This window comes from Mirounga angustirostris, unplaced genomic scaffold (genome assembly GCF_029215605.1).
Source record: "Mirounga angustirostris isolate CCGP_5_RB_7025 unplaced genomic scaffold, mMirAng1.0.hap1 SCAF_2, whole genome shotgun sequence".
NCBI classification, from domain to species: domain Eukaryota; kingdom Metazoa; phylum Chordata; class Mammalia; order Carnivora; family Phocidae; genus Mirounga; species Mirounga angustirostris.
Genome location: NW_026991710.1, coordinates 63038968 through 63058081, shown reverse-complemented (window position 1 = coordinate 63058081; position 19114 = coordinate 63038968). Strand labels below are relative to the sequence as shown.

General features: G+C 43.8%; 1 protein-coding gene across 1 annotated transcript in view; it reads right to left on the bottom strand.

Moving 5' to 3' along the window:
- ANXA3 (annexin A3) overlaps positions 1-19114 on the bottom strand; it is a 53173-nt gene that overhangs the window by 22584 nt on the left and 11475 nt on the right. The window contains exons 3-5 of the mRNA XM_045880929.3: positions 11140-11227; positions 6295-6389; positions 2978-3091 (exon numbers count right to left, since the gene is read on the bottom strand). Of these exons, the coding sequence (XP_045736885.1) occupies positions 2978-3091; positions 6295-6389; positions 11140-11227 (297 nt within the window). The remainder of the gene's footprint in view (positions 1-2977; positions 3092-6294; positions 6390-11139; positions 11228-19114) is intronic.

Here is a 19114-nt window from a genome sequence, read left to right as displayed (position 1 = left end):
GCCTTAGTAATATTGAAAGCTCAATTTTTAACTTAGCACATAGCTACTCAAATAGATGTATTACTCAGCTTCCCTTAGAACTAGGTTTATTCATATAACAAATTATGATCCATAGACTATATGTAAAGTACCCTGTGCAGTTTCTGAGAGTCCTTAAGGAGAGGAAATGAACACTTCTTTGTCTCTTACTGTATTTTTGGCTGACTGAGATAAAGATACAATGCCTGGATCTTGAGTTCCCATCTTTAGCCAACAAATGGAATCTACAGGCGAAAGATGGTAAAACCTCAAGATTGAAGGAACCAGAGTCTCTGATAATGGTTGTGCCAGGACACCCAGCTCTGGGCTGCCTACCGTGGATTTCTTTTGCATAAGAGAGAAATTTTTCTAATCCTTGTTGGTGAATCTAATCCTTATCATGCCACCTGTTAAACTGTCCCCTATGTGGCAGCCACAGAAATGCACTGCTCAGATTTTATTTTAAGAGAATCTGCTGCAAATAATGTCTTTGGGTGATAGCCTCCGATCACCAGAGCTCTGGATCTGCCACACAGTTGACAAAGAGGTCACGCTCCCTCCAAGCTGCTCTCAGCAAGTGACTGAACATTGAAGGGGTACTGGAGCTGGACCATTTCTGCCCAGTGTAGGACTTCTCCAAAGGGCAATCTTTGCTCAGGAGCTCCCCACTGGCCTGCCACAGCTTTCTCAGAGCTACACTGTAGATGGAAGCTCTTCCTATCTGAGCCTACTTCCTTCCCTCTCTCCTTCCATGTGTGACAGACCTGAATTGCCATCTGAAGCTCCACCCAACCTCCCCTGCTCTGTCTCCTCTTTATCCTTCATAAGATCTCCCCTAGGAAATCTCTTGTGTGCCTCACTCCATCTTGCCATCTTCTTCTTGGGTGCCCATACCTCTTCCATGGAAGAGAAAGTCTCTCCCAACTCTGATAAGGAGGTAGAATACAGCTTATGCCTCGGACCTAGACTCCTTCCTTCCCCTCCTTCCTGTCAACACATGTGTTGACTACCTACTTCATTTCAGGTTTTCCTCTTGGAATAGAAGATACAGACCAAGACTGATGAGGTTCCCTGCTCTGATGGAGATTTGCCTTTTAATTGAATGGACAAATACACACACACAAAAAAAACAAAAAACCACCCCAAGATAATTTTAGATGGTAATAGGTGTAATTAAGAAAATAAAACTGGGGCGCCTGGGTGGCTCAGTTGGTTAAGCGACTGCCTTCGGCTCAGGTCATGATCCTGGAGTCCCTGGATCGAGTCCCGCATCGGGCTCCCTGCTCGGCAGGGAGTCTGCTTCTCCCTCTGACCCTCCTCCCTCTCATGCTCTCTGTATCTCATTCTCTCTGTCTCAAATAAATAAATAAAATCTTAAAAAAAAAAAAAAAAACAAAACAAAAAAAAAAGAAAAGAAAACTGAGTGAACTGGTAGAAAATATATGGAGGGAAAACATTCCAGATGGAAAAACATCATGTATAAAGACCTCAAGGTAGGAATAAGCTTAGAATGTTCAAGCAGCAGAGAGAAGGCCAGTGTAGCTATAACATTCGATTGGGGCGGGGGTGAGGGGGACAGGGAGGAGAGGGCGTGGTAGACAGTTTTATGGTACTTTATCAACTTGGCCAGGCTACAGTCCTCAGTTACTCAATCAAACACAAATCTAGGTGTTGCTGTGAAGGTATTTTGTAGACATAACTAAAGTCCATTAGTGAGTGTCTTTAAGCAAGGGAGATTATCTCAGATATTTTCGGTGGGCCCAGTTTAGTCAGTTGAAAGGCCTTAAGAGCAGAGCTGAGGCTTCTTTGAAGAAGAAATACCACCTGTGGGCAGCAGCTCCAGCTTTGCTGAGAGTTCCAGCCTCCCCTTCCTAACAGTCTGCCCTACAGATTTTGGATTTGCCTAGTCAGATCCATAATTATGTAACCAATCCCTTGCAATAAATCTCACTATATATATATATATCTCCCACCTACTGCTTCTGCTTCTCTGGGAAACCCTGACTGATACAGATAGAATTTTTAAAAAGTCACAGAGACGGACAGGATCCAGACTGTGATGGGTGATAAAGGTCATGGTAAGAAGCGTGGATTTTAAGTATTCAAGGCCACTGGAGATTTACGCAGGTGAATAGTATAATTCTAAAAATAACTTTATAAACATAATTTTGGCTACTCTGTGGTGAATGGATTCCAGGTGGGAGAAAATAGAGGCAAGGGACCAAGTAGGAAGGTATTGATATGGTCTAGTCAAGAGATGGTGGTGGTTGAACTGGAATGGTAGCAATGGATTTTGAGAGAGACGCACACATTTCTGACAGACAGACTTGCAGACAGATTTGGGAATAGAGCAAATGGACTTGCAGACGGATTCTGGGAGCTCTGAAGAGTGAGGGAAAGCAAGGGATCAAAGATAATCCTAGGTTTCTGACCTAAGCAATGGGGTTGATGATGGTGCCATCTACTCTCAATGACAACAAAGTGGAGAATTTGACTCTTTGGGTCAAAAACCAAGGAAATGAAATTAGGATATGACGCTATTCTTTCAGCCCAGAAACATTGGGCTCAAGGTTCCACAACCATTCCCCATCAGGACTGTCCTACCACTTGGATAGCACAGCATCAAAATGACACCCAAGGGCGCCTGGGTGGCTCAGTTGGTTAGGCGACTGCCTTCGGCTCGGGTCATGATCCTGGAGTCCCGGGATCGAGTCCCTGGATCGAGTCCCGCATCGGGCTCCCTGCTCGGCGGGGAGTCTGCTTCTCCCTCTGACCCTCTGCCCTCTCATGTGCTCTCTCTCTCATTCTCTCTCTCTCAAATAAATAAATAAAATCTTTAAAAAAAAAAAAAATGACACCCAAATCTGTCCTATTTACACCCATCTCGCAAGTGTGTGCTGGAAGTAAGTCATTATTCTTGATGACACAGTTAAATCTCAAGCCCAAATTGGGCTCATACCTTCATTGATTTCTTCAGCTGCTTTGCATCAAACACAGCCGGAGGAGTCACAAGGGCCACCATGAGTTGCTTCAAGTGGCCAGAGAGATCGCCCTTCAAGTCATCTTTCAGTTCCTAAAATAAAAAATCCCAAAGAGGAAAGCATGAAATACTTTTCCTTTCTCTTTCTATAAAGTCACATCCTGAAAGATAAACAAAGGTATCAATTCAGACAAAAATATGCCAATTCACAGGGAATAAACAGAAACGGTGAACTGTTTCTAAGGATAGCACTCTGCATTTTGTGACTGCTTCCAAGATGTTCTGTTTTATAGGTTTTCTGAACGAAAGCCAATGGAGGGGGTTACATAAGTGCCACAGATAGGAACTGTGTGCTAAAATGCATTTCCTAGGCCCCAGATGCCCCCAATATTTGGGTTGGGGGAAGAAGAAGAGGAAGGGGAGCCCTTTAATTCACCCCCAGCATCACCAGTAGGTGCTTCTCAGTGACTGCCAAAGAGCGCTGGAGAGAAAAGCGAAGGAGAGGACAGGGGCCGGTCACCTGCCTCTGCTAGGAGTGCGGAACCGCGAGACATCAAAGCAGTTTTCTGGCAACAACAGCAGGTAAAACCCTACATGTAACGGGCCCGTATTACCTGTTATTGTCCTTTGGCACCGTTTTCACACATTACATAAGTACAGTCCATCTCCTCTGCTTGAAGGCAGGTCGGACGGTTTTTATTTCTAATATTTAAAGGAGTGTTAGTGAATTATTATTATTTTTTTTTTTTAAAGATTTTGTTTATTTTTTGACAGAGAGAGAAACAGTGAGAGAGGGAACACAAGCAGGGGGAGTGGGAGAGGGAGAAGCAGGCTTCCCGCGGAGCAGGGAGCCCGGTGCGGGGCTCGATCCCAGGACCCTGGGATCATGACCTGAGCAGAAGGCAGACGCTTAATGACTGAGCCACCCAGGCACCTCCTGTCGAATGATTTTAAAGATTTATTTATTTATTTGACAGAGAGAGACACAGTGACAGAGGGAACACAAGCAGGGGGAGTGGGAGAGGGAGAAGCAGGCTTCCCGCTGAGCAGGGAGCCCGATGTGGGGCTCCATCCCAGGACCCCGAGATCATGACCTGAGCCGAAGGCAGACGCTTAACCGACTGAGCCACCCAGGCGCCCCAAATTATTATTTTTCTTCCTCTTGATTATTTTCAGCTCTTAGACGGAGGCTGGCAGCCTCCCAGACCACTCTGACAATGTGGACACATACCAACATCTACCAGGCCACAAGGGGGCCCAGTGGGGCGGCAAACAAAACAAATGGGATGGAGCCAAGTGTCACTAGTTCTGCCTTAATCGCCACAGGGTGTTTCCTCTCTAAATGGTAGCTCTACTACCATCTGTCCTCAACCCAGGACTTTCCAACTGAATCTCACTTCACATGTTCTCAACCCATCCCACTGTGAGAAACGGTGTCCCCCTTCACCTTGTCCTTCCTCCATAGTCCGGAAATCCTGAAAGGCCAATGGATCATTCATGTTCCCTATTCATGAGCGTTTTGCCTTGTCAAGAAGCTTGGCAATTAATTAATTTGACAGGTGTTTCCTGGGCACCTGCTCTGTGCTAGGCATTTAAAGGTGAGTTAGACACAGTCTTCATTCCTCAGGGATTATGCCCTAACAGGAAAACCAGAAATATTCCAAGATAAAATATCAATATAAGGGGCACCTGGGTGGCTCAGTTGGTTAAGCGACTGCCTTCGGCTCAGGTCATGATCCTGGAGTCCCTGGATCGAGTCCCGCATCGGGCTCCCTGCTCAGCAGGGAGTCTGCTTCTCCCTCTGACCCTCCCCCCTCTCATGTGCTCTCTCTCTCTCATTCTCTCTCTCTCAAATAAATAAATAAAATCTTTAAAAAAAAATGTCAATATAATACGTTAAGTATCTGATAAAGTGTGATGGTTAAATATTAAGAAGGGTGTCTTAATGGGGTCTGGGGGCTTGGAGGACACTGTCAGGAGGTGATGCCTGAGCTGCCTTTGGATCGTCTCTACACCCTCTCAGTTCTCACCTGGTCTCAACAGCCTGACTGCTGCTACCACTCTTTCTCCTCCACAGTTTGTGAGCCACAGAAGTTAAAACAGTCTTTTGCAAATATAAAGTAGCTTCTAGTATTCCCTTGCTTACAGACTTCCAATGATTCTCTATTGTTCTTAGAATAAAACCTAAACTCTGTACCAAGACCCCAAGGCCCAGCATATTCTAACCCCCTCTCCAACCTCATCTCTTCCATCTGCTCCCCTTATTCTCCATACTCCTGCCATATTAGAAGTCTTCTGTTTCTTAAATAGTCCCAGCTTGTTTTTGCTTCAGGGCTTTTGCGTGTGCTGTGACTTCTGTCTGAAATGCTCTTCCCCAGATCAAGTAAGGCAGAATCCTTAGTACTGTTTAGTTTTAGTTGAGAGTAAGGTGACCCCCCTCACTGATATGTCTTTACCACCCTATTTCAAGGAGCCATTCAGCAGCTACTCTCTGCCGTATCATCCCATTTTAATTCTTTCATAACACTTACTAATATCTAAATATTTTATTTACTTCTTATCTTCCTAATAAAATGGTAGCTCCATGATAAAAAGAAGGATCTGCTTTTTAGACCAGTGAATCCCCAATGTCTAGGATATCTCCTGACATGGAGTGATACCCCATTCCTGACAGAGTAGTTTATTATTGAACAAATACACCATGTGGAAAAAAACCACAAAATGTTCTTGTATAGTTCCTGTATAGTTTCTGCTACTTAGTAAGTTTTCATGTGCTGAATGAATTAAATCTACAGTTACAAAGATATTTTAGAGTTGGAAGAGAAATTAAAGATGATCTGAGACAGGATCTATCAGTTAATTGGTCAGATAATTCTTTGTTGTGTGGGCCATCTTCTGCATTGCAAGATCTTTAGCAGCATCCCTGACCTCCACCCACCAGATTCCAGAAACATCCGTCTCTCTCCCTCCAGGTGTGAAAATCAAAATGTCTCAAGACATTGCCAGATATCCGAATCATTCCTCATTTAAAGCCACCGGTCTCTCTTTAAAACAATCCTCCTTATCCAACAGGTGAAAAAATGAAGGCCCAGAAAGATCAAATAACATGAGCAAGGCCGTTCAGCCTGTTAAGGGCAAACCAGGACTCACACGCCAGGCTGCTGACTGGATGGATACACAGGGTACTTTCTGTTACACTCGGCCCAAAACAAAAGATCTTTGGTGTAATCATGGCAGAGCATCCCTGATCCATAGTGATTAGCTCTTTACTGGCTGTTACGTTAATCAAATTGTACCTTTCCATATGCTGCTTGATATTCCTGAGCAATCAGCTGACGTTGTGCGTTCGTCCTTTCAGTCAGAATGCTGATGAGCGTTTTCTCATCGGTTCCTAAATGAAATGAAAATAATTTTACTCACCATCAACCCAAAGATGCTTAATATCTGTTGTGAACAAAAGAAAAAACAATGGTTTGAAACAAATGCAGACAGGAAGGCATTTTGGTTTTTAATTTCCAGGTTCTTACCAGGTTGGAATCTCTATTTCTTTGCCAGGCTTTTGGAAAAGAAAATTAACTTTGGAGAGTTTGGGCCGGGGGGAGAGGGAATAATCATTGTCCAAATATTCCTCTCTGTATATCAGACAGAGGGAGTAGTGCAAGGAATATGCTTCTTTTTTTTTTTTTTTTTAGATTTTAATTATTTATTTGACAGTGAGAGAGGGAACACAAGCAGGGGGAGTGGGAGAGGGAGAAGCAGGCTTCCCGCTCAGCAGAGAGCCCCATGTGGGGCTCGATCCCAGGACCCCGGGACCATGACCTGAGCAGAAGGCAGACGCTTAATGACTGAGCCACCCAGGCGCCCCAGGAATATGCTTCTTCTGAGCTGGGTTTTTTTCACCCTTATGAGATTCAGTTACTGTCTTACCACCTTTTATCTCTCTATCGCCATAGTTGATATCAAATTATTTTTTTCTCTAGAAAAAAGGAACTGACATGTATTGAGAACCTGCCATATTCTAGGCCCCTTTTAGTCATTGTCATAGTTAATATTCACAGAAACTGTGGGCACTGGGTGATGATTAAGCTGTTCCAAAGATGAAAACACTAATATTTAGAGAGGTTATCTCATGTGCCAAAGTCATGCAGCTTTTAAGTGGTGTAGCAAGAATGTGAACCCAAATCTCTGACTCTAAAACATTTATTTCCCTCTCTGATCCGTACCTCCTTCAGGCATCCCAGACCCATATACTTAAGCACTGTTCTAAGTAAAGGGCTGATGCTGGCCTGCTTGAGAATGCCCTCAAGGTCACAATTTTCTTGGTAATTAAAGTATGAAGCTAGCGTGGGAAGCTGTGTCTGCCTCCTTGGCAGCAGAGGACTCCCCCTGGTTGGGGAGCTGTGGGTTGGCTTGTGAGCCTTGGGCCGTGTGATTAGAATGGCTCAACTTCTGTGAGTTGAGGTGACCCCCACACACCTTGGCTACACATGCCAGTGGCCATGGTACACATTCTACATCAGGGATGGGGCAAAACAAACTGAGAATTTGGTTAGCTGCTGGGCCTCCCAGTGAGGGGTACTGTTCCCCCGTAACTCCGGTCCTGCATTCTTCTAGTAAACACAGAACTAGATCAAAGCCCAGCTGTGTCGCATGAGTCCGATGAGCGATTTGAACCTCTGATGGCATCCGTGTTGGCGCACGACTAAGCACCTCCAAGTGCACATGCAGTATCTCAAACTCAGATGATCCCGGTGGAATTCATTCTCTTTCCTAACTTGTCTCTCATTCTATGTTCCCTCATCGATGACATCACTATGGATATAGTCATCAAACCAAAAGTCCTGGCAGTCATCCTATACTCCTTTCTTTTCTTCACTCCCTACATTGTAGCAATCATCTGCATCTCTTGAATTTGTCCTCTCCTCTGCCCCTGTGCACACAGCATACTATACCTAGAAACTTCAATAGCCTCCTGATTTGGCCCCCTTACAATTCATACCATGCATGATTGCCCCAGTAAATTCTTTAAAATATTCCTGATCATGTCAATCCCTTGGGTGAAATCCTAATGGCTCTCTGTAACCTTCATGATGAAGCTCAAGCCCCTTCACTCATACACCTGCTCAATAGGGTCTAGCTACTGTCTCAAGTCTCTGTTGTAATTTTCTACCCCTTCTCGACATCTCTATGCCCTATGCCCCGAGACTTCAGATATAACCACTCCTGACAGTTGCTTGAAGTGTGTATGCTAGAAGGTTCTTTATCTCTTAGTTTTGCACATGCTCAAGACCAGAAACTAGGGTTGCCTGGGTGGCTCAGTCGTTAAGTGTCTGCCTTCATCTCAGGTCATGATCCCAGGGTCCTGGGATCGAGCCCTGCATCGGGCTCCCTGCTCCATGGGAAGCCTGCTTCTCCCTCTCCCTCTCCCTCTGCTTGTGTTCCCTCTCCCGTTGTGTCTCTCTCTGTCAAATAAATAAATAAAGTCTAAAAAAAAAAAAAAGACCAGAAACTAAAACAAGCTGCCTTGTGGTTCAGAGACTGGATTTGACACATCTCTAATGCAAATATCATTATGACACCTGGTTCTGGACTAAGAACACATCAGTAATGGACCTCACAAGCATCTCAAAGTAGGTCTGCAACCCAACATGCAAAAATTTGTGAAGAAACATAACGTTAAGAAAAAAAGACAAGGAATAGAATGTAAGACTATTATTTCATTCAATTTGACATTAACCTCATGGAACAATCTACTCAACATGGAGAATAGGGAAGACATAGGGATAAATGAAGAAATACTTATCATTTAAAAACAGAAAAAAAAAAATCCAAATGACAGAAACAAGATAGTATTACACTGATACAAAAATCTGAAGAGTATATTTCATGGAACTTGACAAACTGACCCTAATATTCGGGGAGGGGGGAGGGGGTAAAGGGCCAAGAAAAGCACTTGCCTTACTAGACACTAATTATAAAATTAGAATAGTAATTATGACAATGTGATACGGAGACAGGAATAGGCAAACAGACCAATGGAGCAGAAACATAGAGAAACTTAGAAGACAATGCGGCACTACTGATGAGTGTGCGAAGGAGGTGTTCTTCAATAAATTGTGCTGGGACAATCAACCAGCCACATGGGATAAAACAAAATTAGATACCTTTAAATAACTTACACAAACGTTAATTCCAGGTAGATTGAAAATCCCAAAGTGAAAAATAAGATTGTAAAACTCTGGGGTGAAAATACAGGAGAATATCTTTATGAGCTAATTATAGAAAAGACATGTAGGAAGAATATTAGTAAACTTGATTTCCCTGAAATTTAAAATTTCTAGGCAATATAAGTTACTATAACCAATGTTAAAAGAAAACCACAGACTAGGAGAAGATATTTTCATGGATTGTAATTTTTTTTTAAATTTGTATCCAGAATTTATAAAAAATAATCTTGCCAATCATGAAGAAGACAATCCAACTGAAAAATGGATAAAAGATAGGAAGACATAATTCATGGAAGAAGCAGATGAACAAGAAAGGAGACTCAGCCATATCAGTCATGGAGGATGGGGAGGAGAGAGGAAGCAAACATACATACAGGATGAGATTCAATTTTAGACCCACTCAATTAGGAAAACAGAATAGTGTGACCTTAGCAAGTACTGGGGAGAACATGGAGTAAGAGTAAGTCTCACAGATACCGTACTGCTGGTAGGAATGCTCATTTGCACATTCATTTTAGAGAGTAGTTTGGCAAAATTTCTTTTTTTTTTTTTTAAAGATTTTTATTTATTTATTGAGAGAGATAATGATAGAGAAAGAGCATGAGAGGGGGGAGAGTCAGAGGGAGAAGCAGACTCCCCGCTGAGCAGGGAGCCCGATGCGGGACTCCATCCCATGACTCCAGGATCCTGACCTGAGCTGAAGGCAGTCGCTTAAACAACTGAGCCACCCAGGCGCCCTGGAAAAATTTCTAGTTAATTTGAAGATGAACATCTTCAACCTCGAAATTCCATTTGTTATATTCTAGAGAAATGGAAGCAAATGTGCATAAGACATAAGCAGGAATATTCAATGCAGCATTTTTATATTGTAATAGAAAAGAATTGTAGGCAATTGAAATGTTCCATCAATATCCCATCTTACAATATAATAATTCAATAGACTACTATGCAAGTAAAGTTAATGAACTAGAGCTAAACATATCAACATGGATAAATCTCAAAAACAAAATGTTAAGGGATAAAAAGAAGTTGCAGGAGAATGTACATATAATACTGAGTATCATTCTAATTTATACTGTTTGAGACCATGCAAACTATATGTACATACATATGTAGTTATGGAATTAAAAGTTTCATGGGAATAAACTCTACTTTAGGATGGTGTTTTGTCTCTAGGAAACATGGTGGGAAAGAGATCCAGGAAGAATCAGCAGAATGGTATCTGTAATGATTTATTATGATGATCATAATAAATCAGTGGTAGCAGTGATGGTGATGTACTGTTTCACAGTAAGTAAATATGGCAAATACTAAGATTTAATAAAATTGGGTACCCTATGCATTTTTTCCTCATTATTTCATAATTTTTATTTATTTTTTTAGGGCGGGTGGGGGAGAGGCAGAGGGAGTGGGAGAGAGAGAATCTTTTTTTTTTTTTTTTTTTTTTAAGATTTTATTTATTTATTTGACAGAGAGAGAGAAAGCACAAGTAGGCAGAGAGGCAGGCAGAGGGAGAGGGAGAAGCAGGCTCTCCACTGAGCAGGGAGCCCGATGTGGGGCTCGATCCCAGGACTCTGGGATCACGACCCGGGCCGGAGGCAGCCGCTCAACTGACTGAGCCACCCAGGTGCCCCGGAGAGAGAGAATCTTAAGCAGGCTCCGCGCCGGGTGTGGAGCCTGATGCAGGGCTTGATCTCACGACCCCGAGATCATGACGTGAGCCGAAATCAAGAGTTGGACACTTAACCAACTGAGCCACCCAGGTGCCCCACTATTTCACAATTTTTAAAAAAGTCCCTTACAATTTCCCCAGTCGAGGAAGCCAACTTGGGCAAATTGAACCAATGCACTTTTAAATTGTAACTTTCCTGATTTGCTTCAACGTGAAGAGAGCAATTGCAGAGCAGTACTCACCGATTCCTCTGATTGCCTTGTGAATCGCTTCAGCATCCACTGATGGGCTGAAGCCCGGATAATCGTGCATTGTCCCTCGGTGTCCAACCTGGAAGGAAATATCTGAAAGTGCCACTAGTTCAAAATGACCTCTTTGTTTGCATTACATACATTCACGCATGCACGTTGGAAGCATAACAAACCCTTAATTGGCAACACCTTCCTTTCCCTTAAGGAGTGGTTCAGGAGACTCTCGTCTCCAGACATGTGAGCAAAATGACATCTGCCACATATACAAAAAGGCCTCTCCTTTCTCCCCTTGTGTAAGAGATGAGAAATACAAATAGTTATTCTCTAGAGTAATAAATTGGGCTAATCCCAGTGACTCTGAAGATTATTTGCTTTATTATTTTATCTTATTTTAAAGATTTTACTTATTTGAGAGAGAGAGAGAGCACAAGCAGGGGGAACAGCAGAGGGAGAGGGAGAAACAGACTCCCCTCTGAGCAGGGAGCCCGATGTGGGGCTCGATCCCAGCATCCTGGGATCATGACCTGAGCCGAAGGCAGACGCTTAACGACTGAGCCACCCAGGCGCCCCAGAATATTTGCTTTAAAGTGGCCTCTGCACCAAAACAATGAGAAAGTGAGAATTTCCTGTATCCTCTTTGTTTTCAAGTGATAACTCAAAGTTCTTCACTGCAACTCACACAGAAGTAACTGGTTTGCAGACTTTAAGATGCTTTAATTAATGCTGACCACTGTCCTTGGGGAAGCCTACACCAAAGGATCCACGAATGAACACCCCATTAGGACTGCCTGTTCTCAAGCCTTGTTTAACAAATGTGTAGTTGCAGCTGATAAATTCCCTTCTGAAAGCTCCACTGACATGGATCTTCAGGAGCAACATGGAAATGAAAAATGCCATGACAGTAATTTTAAACACAAAAATTAGAAACATGTCAGTAAGCTGGGAAAGACCATCTTACAGAAAGAATAAAATCTCTTAAAACTGCTTAAGAGACTACAGAACAGCCACAAAGATGCTGAGACAAATGCAAGGGAACATATATTTATATGGCATTTCCTCACTCTGAAGAAAAACATGTCTTTACAGTAATGGTGTTTTCTTTGTAAACTGATTTTCCTATCCTGTTGCTGAATAATATAGGCTCTGTTGTCTTGGCTTCATTTAGGCTCTCCTGAAGTGTTTAATATTTTCATGACATGACATTATCTTGTCACACTAAAGTGAATAGAAAGTTAATGTTCTGGCCCAATAAAAAATGATAGGCTGCTGATTCAATAGATTAGGTTGAACAATTCACTTTAATACAACCAAACACTGTTTAATCTTAAAGCATCCAAAATAGTTTTCATTCTACAAGAGTGATTATAACAGGTTAGAAACTAGTTGTGAATGTGTCTGATCTAAAGGCACCTATCGGAAATCAGTCACTTCCACATGATCTTTGGAGAATCCTCTTTCTCTGAGGCTTAATAAATATTTTATGGGTTCCCAGAGTCAACTGGCCTCATTTCAGTTCTACCCTTCTAGGAACTTTTATGTTGATCTTATCTGTCCACCTTATGTGTCTGGCATTTTAGAAGAACCACCCCAATATTGGAGCATTTGAGTGCTTCATGGCCAGCACTGTGTGAGACACTTCAGATGCATTAATAGAACCTGCATAACATCCCTGAGGAGTAAGAGTGACCCACTGCACATAGAAGACACCAAGGTTTAAGAGGATTGGAGCATTTGCTCTCAAGCCCACAGAAACTAGGTCAGCAGTAGCATCTGAATTTGAACACAGTCATGACCATTCCAGCCCATTCCTAGTCTTTCTTGAAATGTAGGGTCTTGCACCCAGGGTAATTCTTTCAAATGCATATGCCCAGGTCCTGCATTGGACATATTGAACCTATTCTTCAGAAGTAAGGTAGACTCTACATGCTGAAGAAGTTCCCTGGTGATTTTGTGCCACACAGGTATTTACATGGTTGCTTCTGAATCCAAGAACACAGAATTGCAGTCAGATTCCAATGGCTCATGAAAAGGGTTTTTTTTCTAGCCATGACCTTTTCACTGCCCTCTACTACCTACACATCAAAATATGCTGAAATTCCAATGCGCACAATTAGAGAAGGTTGAAATTCCCAGTCCGTTATGTGAATTAAGTGTGGAGGAACTCCTTGTTTAATTAAAAGAAAGAAAGCACCCCCCCCCCCCGACGCCAGCTTGAAAAATGGCATGGAAATTCTGAAACGGAATCTTGGTGAAAATTTTTAGACTGTTTCAGTTATTTAAATAAGCAGTATAATTCAGTTGATAGACTCGGTTGCCCAGAACATTCAACAATATTTACATGACCTATGAGAAAAATCTTAAAGTAAAAGAAATTAATAGAATCTTTTAAACCAGCACATGCCAGGCAGTGAACAAAGTGCTTTACAGACAACTTATTTCAGTCCTACAATGACCTTAACAAAGTAGATTTTATTATTTCCATTAAAAAATGGAAGAAACTCGATTTCAGAGAAATTATTTGCTTACCATAACTCTGCTACTAAGGACAGCCCAAGGATGTGAACCCACCCATTGTGTCTAAAATGCCCTGTGCTCTCTACCACATCACAATGCTTCACAGGATTCCATGCTAGTGGTTCTCGAAGAGAAGATACTGGATCAGCCACAGCAGCATCACCTGGGAACTTGTTAGAGATGCAAATTCTCAGGTCCCACCCCAGTCTTACTGAGTCAACAGCTCTGGGGCTAAGACTCAGGATCTGTGTTTTAACAAGCCCTCCAGATGATTCTAATGCATCCTCAAGTTTGAGAACCACTCTCTATGTCATTCTCAGCTGCCCAGAAAACCAAAGCAAAATGAGTAAACAAGTCACAGATTCTTTTATGGGAGGTGGAAGAAGAATTTGACGATGAGCTCATTGTTTCAGGAATGTTGGCATTTTTACAGACAGACAAAACTATTTGCATGGCCTGCTTCGTTGCAGGCTTCCTTCCTTAACATTTAAACTACTAATCAGTGCTCGACTTCATCTGTTTGCACTAACCCTAACTCCCTAACAAAGTGTCATGCTAGTGTGGGACACAAATACTTAGCAAAGTTTTTATTTTTCCAAAAAAATCACGTTTGATCAGATTTCCACCAGCATCCCTTTTTTTTTTTTTAAAGATTTTATTTATTTATTTGAGAGAGAGATAGCGAGAGCAGGAACACAAGCAGGGGGAGTGGGAGAGGGAGAAGCAGGCTTCCTGCCGAGCAGAGAGCCCGATGCGGGACTCGATCCCAGGACCCTGGGATCATGACCTGAGCCGAAGGCAGACGCTTAACGACTGAGCCACCCAGGCACCCTCCACCAGCATCCCTTAAACACTTTAAGTTGCTTTCCTTTTTTTCCAAACTTGACCTTCAGATGCCCCCAAAGGGACAATGATCCTGAAAGCAGTTGGAAAATAAATTAAAGCGAGCAATCTCTAAATAAAGGGAGTGGGGAAACGAACAGGAGCTCTTGACATTAATCATTGTTGCTGCTTGTGACGCAGGGATGGCTCAGTCGGTTGAGCGTCCGACTCTTGGTTTCGGCTCAGGTCACGATCTCAGGGTCATGACAGCAAGCCCTGCATCGGGCTCCCTGCTCAGTGTGGAGTCTGCTTGGGATTCTTTCCCACTTCCTCTCCCTCTGCCTCTACTCCTCCCCCTGCTCTAAGTAAGTAAGTAAGTAAGTAAGTAAGTAAGTAAGTAAATAAATAAATAAATAAATAAATAAAATCTTTAAAAAACTGTTGCTACTTACTGTGTGCCAAGTCTTGTGCTAAGCACGCTTCCTGCATTAGCTCATTCAATCCTCACAAAAGACTTGTAAGGCAGATGTAAAACCTCCTATTTACAGATAATGATAAAACTGATGCTTAAGTAACCTGCCCAAGTTCACACAGCCAGCAAGTGGTCAGTCTCATCAGCCTCTGCTTCTGATTACTAAGCTAGGCTGCATCTCATTTGAACCATCTTCATGTCAATAGTTTTCTCTGATCTTTTTTTTTCTTAAAGATTTTATTTATTTGAGAGAGAGAGAGACAGAAATAGTGGCAGAGAGCATGGGGGGGGGGAAAGGGAGAAGCACACTCCCCGCTGAGCAGGGAGCCCTGCATGGGGCTCGCTCCCAGGACCCCGGGATCATGACCCAAGCCGCAGGCAGACGCTAACCGACTGAGCCCCCCAGGCGCCCCTTTCTCTGATCTTCTAAAACTCTCCTTTGGAGATCATCAGAGCACCTGATGCCTTGAAGTCATTGGTGTGGCCAAGTGGGGGCCTGGTAAGCTGTCTGCTGCCACCTCCCCTCCCCTCCCCTCTCCCCTTCCCCCTGCCGAGAGGCCGGTCTGTCCTTGACCATGAGAGCTGGTTGCACCCATTTTTTTCATGCAAAGCGTACTGGGTTTGCAAGAAGTTAAGCATTCATATTCAGAAGAATGAATGAAAGAGAAAAACACAAGGCGCCAATCCTGTTGACAGGAAGCATATTTAAAGCCCAATGCTTCAGAGCAAGAATAGCTGCTGCTACAGGTACTATCTCAAGGGTGAGGTGAAGCCAAATCACTCATCGCTTCATAAAGTCCTGCAGAGGCCACAGCCAAAAACTAAGCTTTTAAATCAAAGCCTCATAGAAACTTCCAGGACTCAGGAACTCTTGAAGAGCTGAGGAGAAATGATCACTCTCTGGTCAACATCCAAACAGTCTGCTGGGTCTTGAGGGTTTACGATAGAAGGAAAAATGGAGTAGACTAAAAAAATAAATAAAAATAAAGAAATAAAGCAATCATAACTTGGAAGATGTGAGACTTCTCATTCCGTTTTTCTAGTAAAATGTGCTTTTCCAAACCAAAGAAAGCTTACTGTAAAAGGCCCTGAGGTGGCATAGGGTCAGAGGAGGCAAGTGTTAGGGGTTGAATTGTGTCCCTCCAAAAAGATATGTGGCAGGCCAAGCCCACAATGCTGCACACTGTGACCTTCTTTGGATATACGTTTATTGAAATGTCCTTAGTTAAGCTGAGGTCATACTGGATGGAGTGGGCCCCGAATCCAACATGACAGGTGTCCTCAGGAGACAACCAGCTGAAGACAGAGACACACAGGAGGGGATGTGACCATGAAGGCAGAGATCGGGGCCGTGCAGCTGCGAGCCAGGGAACCCCAAAGATTGCCAGCAAACCACCAGAAGCTGGAAGAGGTGAGGAAGGACTCCCTTACAGGTTTCAGAGGAAGCATGGCCCTCCCACACCTGGCTTTCAGACCTCCAGCCTCCAGAACTGTCAGAGAATACATTTCTCTTGTTTTAAAACACCCAGTTTGTGGAACTCTGTTAAGGCAGCCCCAGAAAACAGCAGGTAAGGTGCTAGAGACAAGGACTGCTAACCACTCTGACCCTCCAGGGCAAACACGAGGGGCCTCAGATTCTCCCATAGGCTGGCAGGGCCCAGTGCAAACAGAAGGCGCCCCATCGCCACGGCCCGCAGGCTTCCCACCCAGGGGCAGCAAAGGGAAGCAGGGGTGCGGAAAGCAGAGACTGGTAGCCTCCAGTGCCTGATGGCAGTGAGGAAGTGAGTGACTTCATGGCTTCCTTTAAAGTGCTTCTGAGGGGCTCCTGGGTGGCTCAGTTGGTTAAGCGTCTGCCTTTGGCTCAGGTCATGATCCCAGAGTCCTGGGATCGAGTCCCACATCGGGCTCCCAGCTCAGCGGGGAGCCTGCTTCTCCCTCTGACCCTCTCCCCTCTCATGCTGTTTCTCTCTCGCTTGCTCTCTAATAAATAAATAAATAAATAAAAATCTTTAAAAAAAATAAAGTGCTTCCGAGGGGTCCAGAGGCAATGTATGCGTTTCTTCTTGTTTTGTTCGAATGAGAAAGGATCCATCCAAGAAAGGCCTTCCGTTCTTTTTAAAATATGATTTCATCAGGGAGCCTCAGAGCAAGAGCACTGGGATGTGGTAACAGAGGGTGTTGGGCCGGAGTAGGCGCTAAGTGTGATTCAGCAATTAGGGGAGGTAGGGACACACAAGCTATTTGCATTGGGTCTTCCATGAAACGCAGATTATAATCAGAAGAAACCCTGGCCTCTCAGAAGCCTGTGTCATGGTCAACCCAGCCAGACTTCTGCCTTCTTTTGGCTCCGGGGCCCCATCCCTGGGGTTTCTATTTGCCACCCCAGCTTGTATTTATTCTCCTTTGTCAGCTCGTGCCCTTTGCCTGACTTCTACAGAATAGGTACTTCTAAATGGAAAATCTCTTTACTTTCCCTCTAATCATGCAAACAACTCTCACTTTTGTCAATCCAGCCCAGACTTCTATTCTGAACACTGGTCTTGTATATTCAATGTCTACTTGATGTATCCAAGTGTAGCACATTATCTATTATTTCCTCCCCTATGTAACAATGCCATGATATTTACTTGTGCTTTACCCATATGTGCTCATTTAATCCTCAAAACCCACCCTACAAGGTCGGTACTATTCTGACCCCCACTTTAGGGGGAGAAGACACAGAGAGGTAAGATGTTTGTCCAAGGTTCCATGGCTCATCTGTGGCACAGCCAGGAACCGAACCCAGGCAATCCGACTGCTTTCTGAGCTCGTCCCCAATTTGACCTTCTTCCTCTAAATGGCACCAACCTCCACAAACTGGGAGTCTCGTTTGAGGCGTCTCTCTTTCCCTACACATTCAATCCATCAGCAATCTCCCCATCTTCTTTGCCCCTGGTGTTGTCCAAGTCACCATCACCATTCTCCTGGACACAGACATCTGCAGCAGTCTCCTTTCCTACCATTGCCAGCCTCCAATCACCTCCCACGCAGCAGCCAAGGGGTCTACGGCATTGGTCTGCACAGCCCTGGCCCTGCATGGCTTGGCCCAGCCTCCCTCTTTGCCCTCACCTGCAGCTACTCTCCCCTTTGTCCAGCACACTTCAGTTCTCTGACAGCCCAGCTGATGTATGTTGAATTCTTCCTCATCATAATGCCTTTGTTCATGCTGTTCCCTCTATCTGGAATGTTCTTCTACCTTCACTCCTCTGCTTAAAGGCCATCTTCTCTGACAGGCCAGCCCTGGCCACTGGACCTGAGCGGGTCCTCTCCTGTTGGTCTTCGTCTCAGCAACCCTTCCCCACTTAGGGCCCTCAGCACTCGGTATTATCTCTCACTGTTTATATCTGTGTCTCCCCACCTCCTCCAACATAAAATTCCAAGGGGCAGAGACCTTTTGTTTTACTACGGTATATCCAGCTCCAGCCCAGTACTCAGTCTTCAGATAGGGCCTTAATAAACAACTGTGAATGAGTTTGCTGGAAGAAAATGGAAGGAAGATGGTGTGGAATTTCTCCAAGGCCTACATAAGACAATTGGCTGCTTGATGAAATTACTCCCTTCAAACATCAATAGTCCAGAAATCAAAGTGACCATTGTATCCTGGGAGATGTGGACGAGGTTAGAAATATTTCGGTGGCCACTTTCAGCACCACAGGCTATTCCAGGTCTTTCAAAGCTGGTTCCAGAAGCCAGGGTGGAAGACTGGTGAACCAGGGATATTTCCAGTGATTCCATTATGTCTTTCTTCCTGTCTCTCCAAGCACTCAGGGGTTCTCTGGCAGAGGCAGCAAACCTAACTATCTGGATTGGGTGTGAAACACCAGTCCTCCAGAAAGTCTTTATCAACACAAACTTCTTTCTCAGAAGAATTTTCATTATCTGTTTGAAGCAGATTATAAACAATTTCTATTTATCTTCTTCTGAGTTATTTAGCACCAGTATCTGAGGATTACATTCTTCCTCCACAATCCAAGTCAGGTTTAGCTTAGCTAAGAGTTCTTGACCAAACTCTCTTCTTGGCCAAGAGCCACAAAGAGTTGAAAACTAGGGTGGCTATACTGGCCACATCCTCAGTGAGATGAAGTGCATTTCTAACTTCATCTTCTAGGGGAGACACCT